The sequence below is a fragment of the Taudactylus pleione genome, unplaced genomic scaffold (assembly GCF_031769625.1).
Source record: "Taudactylus pleione unplaced genomic scaffold, aTauple2 ptg000560l, whole genome shotgun sequence".
Taxonomy (NCBI): Eukaryota; Metazoa; Chordata; class Amphibia; order Anura; family Myobatrachidae; genus Taudactylus; species Taudactylus pleione.
The window spans coordinates 2,793,649-2,807,859 of NW_028284962.1; the positions used below are offsets into that span (position 1 = coordinate 2,793,649).

Below are 14,211 nucleotides of genomic sequence, written 5' to 3' on the forward strand. Positions count from 1 at the left end.
ATTCAAATTTATTTAAAGCTAGTACAAAAAATAATATTTTCTCTTTCATTCTTATGGGGGAAAACTGCAAATGGGGAGGTTCCAGAGCTGGCCCTAAGGAAGTAAGCGCTCTTTATGGCCGAAACTGGCATCCTTAGCCACAAACATATTTGTAACATTTTTGAATTTATTAACAGAGTACAAGGTGGCTGTATTGCTCAACTGCTCCACTGACCAAATGTGTTGCATTACCCAAGAGGCGCTCACCGATCTGGTAAAATGAGTAACATTTTACCAGATCAGTTATGTAAGCCTCACAAATAGCAGCCGTGACCCACTTTGACAATAATTGTTTTTTTTTTTGCTGGCCAAACTCTTGTGCACATCATACAAGATTAGAAGAACATTAGTCTTCAGCAACAAAGCAGATCTATCCATATAGATCTTCAATAATAATTCATCTCCACTGCCAGAGTCAAGATTCTGACGCAGGGCAGGAAGCGCAATGTCCTGGATTTCTAGAAGATAGGGTCTTCAATTCAAATAATAATCTGGCTGAAGAATGACCAACGAAAATTAGGTATTTGAAGTTCATGGAAACAAGTGGTTCAAATAAGGGGATTTTGGGTTACTTACCGTTGAATCTTTTTTTCTGAATCAGGCAGGGGGACACTGGACCATGGAGTTGTAGATGGGACTGCAAGGAGCTGGTACTTAACAAAGACTAACTTTAACCCAAGCTCCTCCCCTCTGCAACCCCATGACTGCAGTACAACTTCAAAAGTGCCTAGTAAGGAGAAGCAGTAACTCAGTGACACTGTCCTACCTATAACCAAAATAACGTTACAGTAGGGACCAACATTGTCAAAAATACTACGCAACACGACTGAGCGTGAGGGAGGGAACGCAGTGACCCCCAAACTGATTCAGAGAAAAGTATTCAACGGTTATTAACCAAAAATTCCCTTTTCTCCTTCATCAAGGCTGGAGGACACTTGACCATAGGACGTTCAAAAGCCGCCCCTAGGGGAGGGAACGCTCAGGTTTCCTAACCGGAGAACTGTACGCCCAAAGTGGGCATCGGCGGAGGCAAAAACATGAAACCTGTAAAAACACGCAAACGTATGGACAGAGGACCAGGTAGCTGCGCGACAACCTTGTTCAGCCGAGGCCCCGTGGCGCGCTGCCCAGGAGATCGCCACAGCCAGAGTAGAATGAGCCGACACCTTGGCAGGTGCCGGTCGCCCCGCATTGGAATAGGCCTGATAGATGACCAAGCGGAGCCATCTCGCAATGGTCTGCTTCGTGGCCAGTCAGCAACGTTATGGGGCATCGTAGAGGACCAGAAGGGAGTCTGTACAACGTAGGTCCGAAGTTCTTCCCAAATAGATCCGCAGGGTATGGACGACGTCCAACAATGACAGATCATCCCGGTCCTGGGAAGGTTCCGATGGGGAAAACGCAGGAAAAACTATTTCCTGGTTTAGGTGGAAAGCCGAAACAGTCGGTTGAAACGAAGGAACTGCCCGGAGAACAGCGCGATCATTACGTAAGTGTCACAAGCCGCCGCTCTGCCAATGCTGTGCGGGGTGAACACCGGGCAAGCGTTCGCTGAAGTCTCCTCCTTCCTCCTGTTAGGAGCTGTGGTTGCAGCATATTGTTTGCAGTTCCAGCCTTAGTTGCTACTGAGGCTCTGCACTAATTACTGTCTGCAGTATCAGATGCACACTAATTGATTCTCCTGTCTGTGCACAGCTCAGCTGCACACTAGTCTGTCATTAGGAAGGCTTGCTCTGGTTGAACCCTGTTTCTGTTAAATTCCAGCCAAGGCTTCACTCCATGCTGGTGATAGAGATTCTCGAGTTTCCAGTTGTGCCCAGTATACCTTTCGTCGGTCGAATTCTAGAACCCTGTTTTGCAGTGTTTACCCGCTGCCGTTTGTTCCATCCAAGCGGTCCGACTCGCACGCTGTCTGCTACTGCGGTTTGTGTCATCTAGTAGACACGGCATGCTCATCCTGGCGCGCATGCCAGAGTCCGGCGGCTAGTGTCAACCCAGCGACATTGGCCGCACCTCAGCGTCCAAACTGCACACCATTGCTAGTGTCAAGCCAGCGAAATTGGCCACATCTCCACGCCCTTGGGCATATTACACGAGAGAGACTTACCAGCCCTCAAGACTGCCTCCACAGCCCAAAGGCTGCTTCCACGGCCCAAAGGCTGCATCACACCCTTGGCCCTCCGGCCACACCTAATGAAGGCATATCAGCCCTCAAGGCTGCTCCCACAGCCCAAAGGCTGCATCTTACCCTTAGCCATCAGGCCACGACTAGCCAAGTCATACCCAGCCCTCAAGGCTGCTGCACTGCCGCATCCAGCCAAGGTACACCAACCCTCAAGGCTGTTGCAGGACTAATTTCCTATGGCCATGCCCAAGCCTTAAACAGTAAGATAAGGAACAGTGGTTTGCAAGACAAAGCCCCCGACTCAAAGACACCCGCCGAGCAGTGGCAATGCCCATAATGAAAACCAATTTCCATGTGACGAATCCAACGGCTCAAGGGAGCCTGCTTGAGAGCAGATAGGACAAAGATCAAATCCCACGGAGCCACTGGCGGATGAAATGGAGGTTGAACCCGCAACACCCCCTGCAAAAAAGTCTGAACCTCTGGCAGGAGTGCCAGACGTCACTGAAAATAGATTACAGAGCTGAAATCTGTACTTTCAGAGATTGAGGCACAAGCTGGCTTCCAAACCTCCCTGAAGGAAAGGCAACAGCCTTGGAAGATGGAACTGTGATGTATGAACTTCGCACCGTTCACACCAGATGTAGGTCTTCCAGACTCTGTGGTAGTTGCGCGACGAAACCGGTTTCCGAGCCCGCAACATCGTCATGATCACGGAAGGGTAAAACCCCTTAGCTTTTAAGAGCTCAGTCTCAACAACCAGGGCGTCAAAGCCAAATCGAGGAAGGTCCTCGTGCCAGAACGGACCCTGCAGGAGTAGATTTGGTCGCAGCGGAAGACACCAACCGGGACCTACAGCCAGCTTAAGGACCGTGGCGAACCACGACCAGCGCGGCCAATTCAGTGCCACTAGGATCACTGGAACCTGTTGCTCCCTGACCTGCTGGAGTACCCAGTGTAACATGGGAATCAGAGGAAAAATGTAGGCCAGATGGAAGTTCCAGGGAACGGTCATGGCATCCACTGCAAAGGCCATTGGGTCCCGGGATCTCGCACAAAATCAGGAGACCTTGCAATTGTGCCGTGACGCCATCAGGACCACCTCCGGAAGTCCCCACTTCTGGACCAACTGCTGGAAGACTTCCAGGTGGAGAGACCACTCCCCCGGCAGGAAGGTGGTCCGGCTGAGGAAGTCCGCCTCCCAATCTTCCACGCTTGGAATGAACACCGCCGAGTGCGCCAGGACAAAATTCTCTGCCGAAGTGAGAATGCGACTTGCCTCTGTCATGGCAACCGCGCTCTTGGTACCGCCCTGGTGGTTTATATACGCCACCACTGTGGCGTTGTCTGACTGAATCCTCACTGGGCGGCCGGCCAGGATGTCCTGGGCTCCCAACAGAGCCAGATAGATGGGCCAAACCTCCAACACATTGATTGGTAGAAGAGTCTCAGATGACGACCAAAGACCCTGAAGATAAAGGTTCGACATCACCGATCCCCAACCGCTGAGACTTGAGTCTGTAGTCACAATGAACCAGCTGGGAGTGACAAAGGAACGACCCTGGAGCAGGTGATCAGAAACTAGCCACCATTGAAGAGATTAGCGAGTGCTGTTCGACAGAACCAGAAGCTGAGAGGAGGGGTCCAATTTCGGAGAATCTTCCACTGGAAGTTTTGCGAGTGGAAGCGGGCGTACTGGATGGTCACGAAGGTAGGGACCATCGTACCCAGTAACTTCATGCACAGCCAGATGGAGGGGTGAGGCACTGACAGCACCTTCATGACCAAATCCCGGAGGGCCCGGGCTTTGGGATCGGGCAGGAAGACTCTTTGGAGAGACTTATCGAAGATCACTCCCAAAAACATCAGTCGCTGGCAAGGCATGAGGTGAGACTCGAAGTTCAGGATCCAACCAGGATACTGAAGCACCTGCATCGTGCGATCCAGATGTGCCTGCAACTGGGATGCCGAATCTGCTTCCACTAGCAGATCGTCCAAATAAGAAACGACCATCATGCCTTCCGAGTGGAGCAGACTCGCCATAGCCGCCATGATCTTCGTGAAGACGCGTGGGGCTGTTGCCAAGCCGAATGGGCAGGGCCTGGAACTGGTAATGTGCCTGTCTGACTGTGAACCAGAGGAGAGAATGGTGCCCTGCCCAAATAGGAATGTGGAGGTACGCATCTCTGATGTCGAGCACGACCAAAAATTAGTTGACCGACATTCCCTGGATCACCGATTGGAAAGATTCCATGCAGAACCGGTCCACCCACAGTCTGGTGTTCCAAGGCCCAGCAGATTTATATAAAAAAAAAAAAAAAAATCGGGCGATCGGTGCCGTTGAGCTTTCGGACTAGGAAAAGGTTGGAGGAAAAATCCCATTTCTGTTGTGACACCAGAACAAGAACGCCTTCCGAAAGCAAAGAACTGATGGCCTGGTCAAGGCCATTATCTACTCCATGTCCCTGAGAAGGGCCGTCGCGAAAAAACGTTGTGGTGGCGGCCCCCTGAGGTTGATTACACCCACCGTCCCTGAATCGGAGGCCCCTACCCCCGACGAGACTGGGTGGGCAGGGACCCAGTCAGGCACTAGGCTTCTCAGGAGCCTTTGCTTCCAAGAACCTGAAGGCACATGCCCCGTGGAACCGAATCCCTGCTGGGGAAAAAAAATTGTCCTCAGGCAGCCTGACCTCTAACCGATGTTCCCCCTTGAAAGGAAGAGCAGAAAGCCCGGAACCATTGTTTTTGGGCCACTACGGGAAGAAAAGTTCTTTTCCCTCCGGTTGCCTGGGCAATGAGGTATTCAATTCAGAGCCAAACATTACCCCCCCCTCCCTCCCCCTCCCCCCACAAAAAGGGAGAGTTTCTAAAGAACGCTTAGATTCAGCGTCAGACACCCAGAGCCGGAGTGCCCTGCGAGCCGAGACTGCTGTAGCCCAAACCCTGAGCACAGTCCTGGATGGCCTCACACATATATTCCGCTGCCCCACAAATTTGTTCCGCCAAATCCAGCAACGCCTCTCTGGATAGGTCACCCTGAAGTCCAGCAACTAGTCTGTCGGCTCATGTCTCCATGGCCCGAGTGACCCAAGCGGAGGCCAGCAAAGGGAAAATAACGACCCCCACGCCAATAATAATGCCCCGAAGGCAGCCTTCCAATTTTTTATCCAGGGGATCCTTAAAAAATGCCGAGCCCTGGACCAGAAGTGCAGTGTGTTTGGCCAAACATGCCACAGCCGCATCCACCTTGGGAGCCTGTTCCCACTTGGTGACCTGGTGTGGCAGGAGCGGGTAAAGGGCTGCGAACTTACGAGGGATGGAGCATTTCTTATCTGGCGTCTTCCACACCTCCTCGACAAGATCCAAGAAAGCTGGAAACAAGCGATCCTCTTACGCCTACGCTTGAACCGCTGCTGCTTGGGTATCCAGGTCTAGGCAGTCCATGCCGTAATGAGGTCCTCCACCCCTTGACCTTCCTCTTCATCAAGATCTTCATCAAGAACCTCCTCCTCTGGAAGTTCCCCCTCCTCCTCGGGATCCGAAATGTCTAACGGTCCCATGGAGGAAGGAAGACGCTTATGCGCAGTGCGGAGCTTAGGATCATCAAAGAACCGTTCCATATAAGAGGAAACCTTCTCGAATCCCGCTGCTGTGCGTTCCATGGTACGAAACCCCGGGTGGATGATCACCTCGGCAGCGGGAGGAGACTGCATGATAGGGACCGGCGCGGCTGCCTGAGCCTGTTCTTCCTCGTGACGAACTATGAGCCTCACCAAGTCGGAAAGCGACCGACCCATAGCCTGAGCCCACGCCGGTTCGTCCGAGGCGGATGTGGCACCACCTGATGCTTGCGCACAAGTGGGACCCATCTGACAGTCCACGCACAGCGCCCCGGAGTCCAACTGTCCATATGGCAATTTGACATGACACTGGGCACACGAACAATATCGCCAATGTAGAGGTTTGGACCTTGGCGGGCTTTGACTTGTCCATCATATCTGCCACGCCTGCGCTATCCAGGTAGCCCCACACAAAAAGAAATAAAGTGCATTCACCGAGCACTGCTAAACTCCAAACAGGCAATAATAAAAATAATGATAAAATACTTAGCCTTCCTTTGTCTAAACCCCGCAGAGGAGAGGAGCTTGTGGCTGTGTCCCTGTCTTTCCTTCAGAAACCAGGAGCAGCCTACGCAGTAAGGAAATGCTGTTTAGGAGCCTTCCATATGCAGCCGTGGAGCAGGGGGAGCTAGCGTTAATAGGCTCCGCTACCGCTTAGCGGAGATAGCTAGAGGCTTCTCCCATGAAGTGTTACTTCCCTCTGTGGGGAAACACTTTGTCTGCCCAAGAAGTGGGCGGCCTGTATCCGGCACTCTCCCCGGAGGAGCCGTCGTCACACAGCATGGCAAGATGGCGCCGCCATCGAGGACAGCACTGACCACCTGCGCCCTCTACAAGAGTGCGGGTATGCACTGTCCCCAAACCCAGGCGGTCTCTTATGAGACCAGAGTGCTCTGGGTAGTGTCGCTGGTTAGTGCACCCCCTCCCCCGTTGTGGCTCCCAGCAAGATGCGGCAGCCGCTGCACAGCACCTATGCTATATAATTAATAATAAAAAAATAAAAATAAAAAGTTACAATTAAAAGAAAAATAGCATTAAGCTAACAAATGGGCTGCCAAGCAGCCCTCCTAAAACGTGCCTTACTCCACAGGCACTTAAAACTACACTGCAGTTGCAGTGGGGTTGCAGAGGTGAGGAGCTTGGGTTAAAGTTACAGAGTTTTCGTTAAGTGCCAGCTCCTTGCAGTCCCATCTACAACCCCTGGTCCAATGTCCCCCAGCCTTGAAAAAAAATGGCTTTTGCAATGCTGACAGAACCAACACTTTGAAGGCATGTTTGAGGTTAAAGAATGCCATTGAAAGTCTGAGCTTCAAGCAGAGCTTTTATTACCTAGCTCTAGGACGTTTATTGCAAGAAGAGCCTCACTCCGGGACCAGAGTCCCAGCAGGAGAAGACCCAGTGTCACTGCACTCCATTGCAGAAGGTATCTGTGGCCATAAACATAAGACACTGGATAGGGTGGCATACTTTCAGCCACCTAAAAAGGGAGTGACAGGTCGATAGAGACAACCTGAAGAACGGTATCCGCTTGTGTATACCTTGCTAGAAGTGGAGTCTGAGGGTTCTGCGAATGGAAGCGTGCAAATGTAAATGCCTTGAAACAAGACACCATCTTTCCCAGTGAATGCATGCACTGGAGAACAGACACCTGTCTGCCAGCCAGTAGCACGGATACCAGTCACAGAATAGTCAATATCTTGTTATCTGGTAAGACGACATGGTACTGAAAAGAACAACCAGAAATTTAAATTCTGACGTTGTTATTGGAGCAGGTGCTTCTTGGCATATTTTATCACCCAGCCATGTGCCACCAGGGTCTCTTTGGTTAACTGCAGATGGGACTGGAGAAGTGCAGCAGAATTTGCCATTATCAGCAGGTTGCCCATGCAAGGAACGATTCTCATACCTTTCAACCACAAAAGTGCTGCCATCCCTTACATGGAGACACAGCAAAACCGAAGGAAAGGGCTCTGAACTGAAAATGAGCACTGCCCACTGTAAAACTGAGGAGGCAGTGGTTCCCCTCCCAAACTGAGGGCTGCATCCTTAATGTCTTGCCTGCACTCTTCACTGGAGTTCTCAGTAAGAACTCCGCAAACAAGAAGTAAAATAAGCAAGGAAAATATAAGAGCAGTAAAATAGAAATCCCAATACTCACAAAGCTGCTCCAGCAGCTTAATAATGATGGTGCCTACTACTCCATGGGCACATTGGGCAAACTGATCCTGTTGGCTCCTTATGGGATTATTTGATGTAGAGGGGATTCTAGCTACAAACAAATTTAGTTTGATGTGCCTGCTCCTCACAGCACCCTCTACACTCCATGGTTGGCAATGTCTTCCAGAAGAATGAAAGAGAAACAAAACTATAACAAACATATTAATAACAGTCACACACACTATGATATTGTAAAAAGTAAATAACCTTCTATAAAATCTTCTGTGGCTCCAACATTTTCTGCCTTTGCTACCATCAGTTTGTGCCACATTATTTGTGTCTTCCCATCCTTCTAGGTCGTAAGAGCAGGACCCTCATCCCTTGTGTTTTGCTTCATAACACTGCATCCGTCTGTCACCAGCCATTTTTTGAGGCCCTGTGTGCTGGCCTCTCTCACATGGTCGCTACTTCTCACGTTTGCTCACTGTCTTGTCAATAGCAAAATTGACATTTATATGATTTTTATACTCTCAATTTGTTGTTGATTGGTCATTGTATAATTTTGTATTGTGTATTTATGTATTATTCGTTATCTGTGTATTATAGAAAATATATGTAATACTGTTAAATGCTCTCTCTGTGCACTCCTTATGCACTGCACTGCAGGCTGTTTGTGTCACTTTTAAAATAAAAAAAATTAATTAAAATAAACAATAATAAACTGCCCAATAGTAATCCTAAAGATTTTAAAAGGATTATTATCGAATATATTGAAAAATGCACTTGCAGGACAACTGGCACCAGCCTGTGAGCACGGTTATATTAAAATTTGGTCAATTTGGAGTGTGATTCTGTTGTTTATTGAAGTGTTTGCCCATATATTGTCATTTGGAACAAAAACATCTATTGATTAAAAGTATAAAAAAAAACAAAAAAACCCCCCCAAAAAACCACAATGCAGATACCAAATCCTACCTGGCATCATATCCTGATGACTGAGTGCGTCTTCTGGAAGAAAAACAAAACAGAAGTCGTTCATTGCTAATGCTAAGGTTTAGCCATCTTTTTGTCATCTGCAACAAAAAATTCTACTGATTATAAAGTAAAAATACCACATTAGATACCTTTTTTTTTTTTAAACTAGCCATTTGTAAGTCAAACCAATTAGTAGCGCTTTTCAATCTTATTTCAGGCAATTTCTAAAATTTTTCCGTATTGTTCGTGAAAAGCTTCTTTTAGTCGTCTTTAGTAAATACAAGCAAATAAATAAATGCATACGACACTACCTAAAATATCCATGATCTTACTATAGTCTCAAATGGATTTTAAAAGTAATGACAGATATGAAATTACATTTTATTGCCCATTAAGTGAATTGTGAAACATGGATTTTGTTTAAGTTTTATAAATGCTTTATCAAAATACCTGAAATGAATGCATGTCAATTATGCCGAAAAGTCTTTAATGCCATAAATATGAAACCAAAAATAAAATTCCTTTACCACAATATGAAAATATACTAGAATTAAGCTTTCTTTTCCTCATGTAGATACTCCAATGGATTCTCAAAAGGGTAAAATATTTATATATATTTTTTTTTAACTGAAACGCTTGAAAATATTATACATGAACCTTACAGATGAAGGTTAATAAAATATGAGATATGGTAAGAACTTACCTTTGTTATCTCTATTTCTACGAAGTCCATAGGGTTCCACAGGATACCTTGGGGTATAGGTAATGACGTCATGCATCGGGCACCATAGAGTTACGTTTTCAGCCTCCCAGGATGCACTAGGGTCCCCCTCCTATACCCCGCCCCTAAGAGCCAAGGCATCTCAGTTACGTACCAAGCCATAGGCTGGAGGAGGAGAAGGAAGAGAGAGAAAAAAAGATCTGGACACACACAAGAATCACATTCTCACCAGAGGGAGATGGAAAAACCGGTGACCAAAGTAAAGCCCATCTGCAGCACAGGTGCGACAGGGCGGGAGTCCTGTGGAACCCTATGGACTTCGTAGAAATAGAGATAACAAAGGTAAGTTCTTACCATATCTCATATATTCTACATCAGGGTCCATAGGGTATCCACAGGAGACCTTGGGGATGTCCCAAAGCAGTATCCTTCAAGGGTGGGGATGCTCCTGTGCTGAAAGGAGAATCCGTCTCCCGAAGGAAGCATCCTGAGAGGCAAAGGTGTAAAACGCGTAATACCTCACAAAGGTATGGACCGAGGACCATGTGGCAGCCTTGCAGATCTGGACTGCAGAGGCACCACGTCGAGCAGCCCACGAAGGACCCACAGACCTAGTGGAATGAGCCCTCACAGAGGAAGGAACCGGAAGGCCTTCATGAAGATAAGCTTCTGAAATGGCCATACGAATCCAGCCTGCCAAAGTCTGCTTTGAAGCAGGCCAACCCTTTTTACGGAAGCCATAGAGGACAAACAAGGCGTTAGACTTCCTAAACGAAGAAGTGCGGTCAACATAAATCGTTAAGGCCCGCACAACATCCAAAGTGGCCTCACCCACTGAAAGATCAGGTGAGTTAAAAGCCGGCACAACGATTTCCTCGTTGATGTGAAAACTGGAAACAACTTTAGGAAGGAAACCAGGACGAGTGCGCAGCACCGCCCTGTTCCTATGAAAAATCAGAAAAGGGGGTCTACAGGATAGAGCCCCTAAGTCAGAAACACGTCTGGCCGAAACAACGGCCAGAAGGAAAATAGTTTTAGCTGTCAGCCATTTGAGGACCACTGAGCCCAGTGGTTCAAACGGCGGTCCCTGGAGAGCCCTCAGGATCACAGCTAAATTCCAAGGCGCCACCGGTGGAACAAAAGGTGGCTGAATTCTGAGAGCACCTTGCATAAAGGTGCGCACATCAGGGATTGCAGCAATCCTACGATGGAACCAGACTGACAGGGCAGACACAGATGCAAGGCGAAGCCCATGGTCTAGTCCCGCCTGTAGGAAAGCTAATACTCTAGACAGACGGAACTCCCGAGGAGCATAACCTCTTGGCCGACACCACTGGAAGAACGTATGTCACACACGATGGTATATCCTTAGCATGGTTTGCACTACAGAGCTGGAAAACCCCCTGGACCTTAACATGGCCGTCTCAACAGCCACGCCGTCAAAGACAGCAGAGTCAGGTCCGGGTGAAGACAAGGACCCTGTGACAGGAGGTCCGGACGTAACGGCAACCGCAGAGGAATGTCCACGGACAGTCCCTGGAGGTCTGAGAACCAGTGCCTCAGGGGCCACGCGGGAGCGATCAACAGGAGCGTCCCTCCTTCCTGTTTGAATTTCCGGATTACCCGTGGAAGAAGGGAATACGGAGGAAACAGATAAGCAAACCGGAACGTCCACCGGATGGACAGAGCATCCACCAGAGACGCCTTTTTTACATCGGCAACTTGTTGTTGTGCCGTGACGCCATGAGGTCGATCTCTGGAAGACCCCACCTGTCCACCAGAAGTTGAAAGACGTCCTGGTGCAGAGACCATTCCCCTGGATGAACGTCCTGGCGACTGAGAAAGTCCACCTCCCAGTTTAGGACTCCCGGGATGAAGACTGCTGATATGACTGGGAGATTGCGCTACGCCCAAACCAGGATTCGGGACACCTCTATGAGAGCCGCCCGACTTCGGGTTCCTCCTTGAAGATTTATGTAGGCCACGGTAGTAGCGTTGTCCGACTGGACCTGCACTGGGTGACCTTGGAGAACCTGATGTGCCTGCTGGAGAGTATTGAATACCGCGCGGAGCTCCAAGATGTTTATTGGAAGCTCTGTTTCCGCCCGAGTCCACCTGCCCTGGAACAAGTGTGGACCCGTGACTGCTCCCCAGCCTCGCAGACTGGCGTCCTTTGTCAACAGGACCCAATTCGCCACCCAGAACGGACGACCCCTGTTGAGATGGGTCGTCTGCAATCACCAGGCTAGGGACAGGCGAACCTCCGGAGTGAGCACCATCGTCTGGGATTTTAGACTCTGAGGCAGTCCATTCCATTTGGACAGGATCAACTGCTGCAGAGGTCTGGAGTGAAACTGGGCATATTCCACTATGTCGAATACCGACACCATGGAGCCCAGTAACCTCATCGCCGAGTGCAGAGACACACGGCGATTCTGCAGACAACTGCGCACCCTCAACTGCAAGTCAGAGATCTTTTCCCCCGTCACAAAGATCCTTTGCTGTCCTGAGTCCAATTAGGCTCCGAAGTGCAGAATCCTCCGAGACGGGATCAGGGTGGACTTCTGCCAGTTTATCAACCAGCCGTGCCGATGCAGTACCGCAATGGTCAGGTCCAAGTGGCGTAGAAGGAGCTCTGGAGATCCTGCCACCAACAGAAGGTCGTCCAAGTACGGTAACATGCGGACTCCCTGCAGCCGTAGGGAAGCCGCCATGACCGCCATCACCTTGGTGAATACACATGGTGCTGTCGCCAGCCCAAAAGGTAACGCCCGGAACTGAAAGTGGTCGTTGCGGATTGCAAACCTGAGGAACTGTTGATGGCGTAAAAGAATAGGGACATGCAGGTAAGCGTCCTGTATGTCCAACGACACCATGTAATCCCCAGGTTCCAGCGCCAGAATGATGGACCGTAGGGTCTCCATCCGAAACCTCGGCACCCGTAAAGACTTGTTGAGTGCTTTGAGGTTGAGGATTGGACGATACGACCCATTGGGTTTCTGCACCAAAAACAGATTGGAATAGAAATCCTGGCCCCTCTGGGAGAATGGAACAGGCACTATAACTCCAGCCTGGAGCATAGTGTGCAAAACCTTCCGCAGTTCCACGGCTTTGTTCCGGTCTGATGGAAGACCCGTGGTGAAGAATCGAGACGGGGCCTGTGCCGAAAGGAGAGGGCGTACCCATGAGAAACCACCTCGAGAACCCAAGTGTCTGTCGAGGTAACCGACCAACACTGGGCGAACTGCAGCAGGCAGCCTCCCTCTTTGGGATCCCCCAAAGGGAGGCCCGGACCGTCAGGCCGCAGGCTTGTCATTGGGCTTAGGGGCCGGATGTCTGGTACTCCAGGCCTGTTTCCGGGGCTTGGCTGATTTTTTGGGGCCAGCCTGTCTGGGAAAAGACTGTGTCTTAGGCCTACCCTGGGCCCTGTAAGGCCGACGTACCTGAACCGGAAGGAACCGCAGCAGACGGAAGACATGCCGATTTGGCTTCCGCCAGCGTGGCTACGATTTTGTCCAGATCCAGACCAAAGAGCACTTCTCCATTGAAAGGCAAAGCTTCCAAGCCCTTCTTGGAATCAGCGTCCGCTTTCCAAGATCGCAACCATAAGGTGCGACGAGCAGCGACAGCCGCCGAAGAAATCCGAGACGCCAGGGTACTGATATCCAAGGCCGCCTCATTGATATAAGTGGCTGAGTCCCGGAGATTGCCTATCAACTCGGTCTGTTCAGCCGGAATCGAAAGACGCCTCCAAATTATCAGCCCAGCGCTCCATAGCTCTGGCTACCCAACAAATGGCCATAGCCGGCCTAGCTGCCCCCCCCCCCCCCGGCAAGGGAATAAACGGACTTTAGGCAAATCTCTACCTTACGGTCCGTAGCATCCTTCAAGGAAGACATGGAGGGCATGGGCAATGTGGCACTGCAGACTAGGCATGTCACATGGGAATCCAACTGTAGAGGGGATTCCCACTTAGAAAAATAATTATCCACAAACGGATAAGCCACCGCCAAGCGCCTCTGAGGCTGATACCATTTGCCCGGATGTTTCCACGCCTCCTCTAAATAGTCCACTAACTGACCCGAAAGAGGAAACACTGTGGAGTCACCCTTAATATCCTTAAAAAAGGCATATTTAGATTTGGACACCGGAGGATTTTCATCCTCAATCACTAAAGCTGTGCGGACTGCCCGAATAAGTCCAGGAATATAAACCTTGGACCTAGTGTCCGACTCTTTAGTACGGAGAGGTTCCTGGTCCGAAAAATCCAGAATCTCCCCATCATCAGACATCACGTCGTCATCCTCATAAGGAGCGGACTGAGATGCCACCGACCGCTTATGCGGCCTCAACACAGACTCCCCTTGTAACACGTCCGACAAGTGCTGTACAGAACTTGTCAGAGAATTAACCCACGCAGGCTCCTGAGAGACTTGGGGAGGGGAAATAGGGAGACTGTGTGGTACCATCAATTGTCTCGGGAAACCCTGCATGGGTGACGACACCACCGACTGCTGGGACAAACCCATCTGTGAGAACGCAGGCTGCGGAGCTAACTGGCCCACGAGGGTTGT

General features: G+C 49.8%; 1 protein-coding gene across 9 annotated transcripts in view; it reads right to left on the bottom strand.

Moving 5' to 3' along the window:
* The window catches only part of PIP5K1C (phosphatidylinositol-4-phosphate 5-kinase type 1 gamma), a 111,184-nt gene that overhangs the window by 23,801 nt on the left and 73,172 nt on the right, over positions 1-14,211 (bottom strand). For 8 of the 9 annotated variants that reach the window (XM_088452963.1, XM_088452964.1, XM_088452961.1 and 5 more), the window contains exon 14: positions 8,917-8,949. In XM_088452963.1, the coding sequence (XP_088309089.1) occupies positions 8,917-8,949 (33 nt within the window). The remainder of the gene's footprint in view (positions 1-8,916; positions 8,950-14,211) is intronic. The other variant, XM_088452962.1, reaches the window with a different exon arrangement.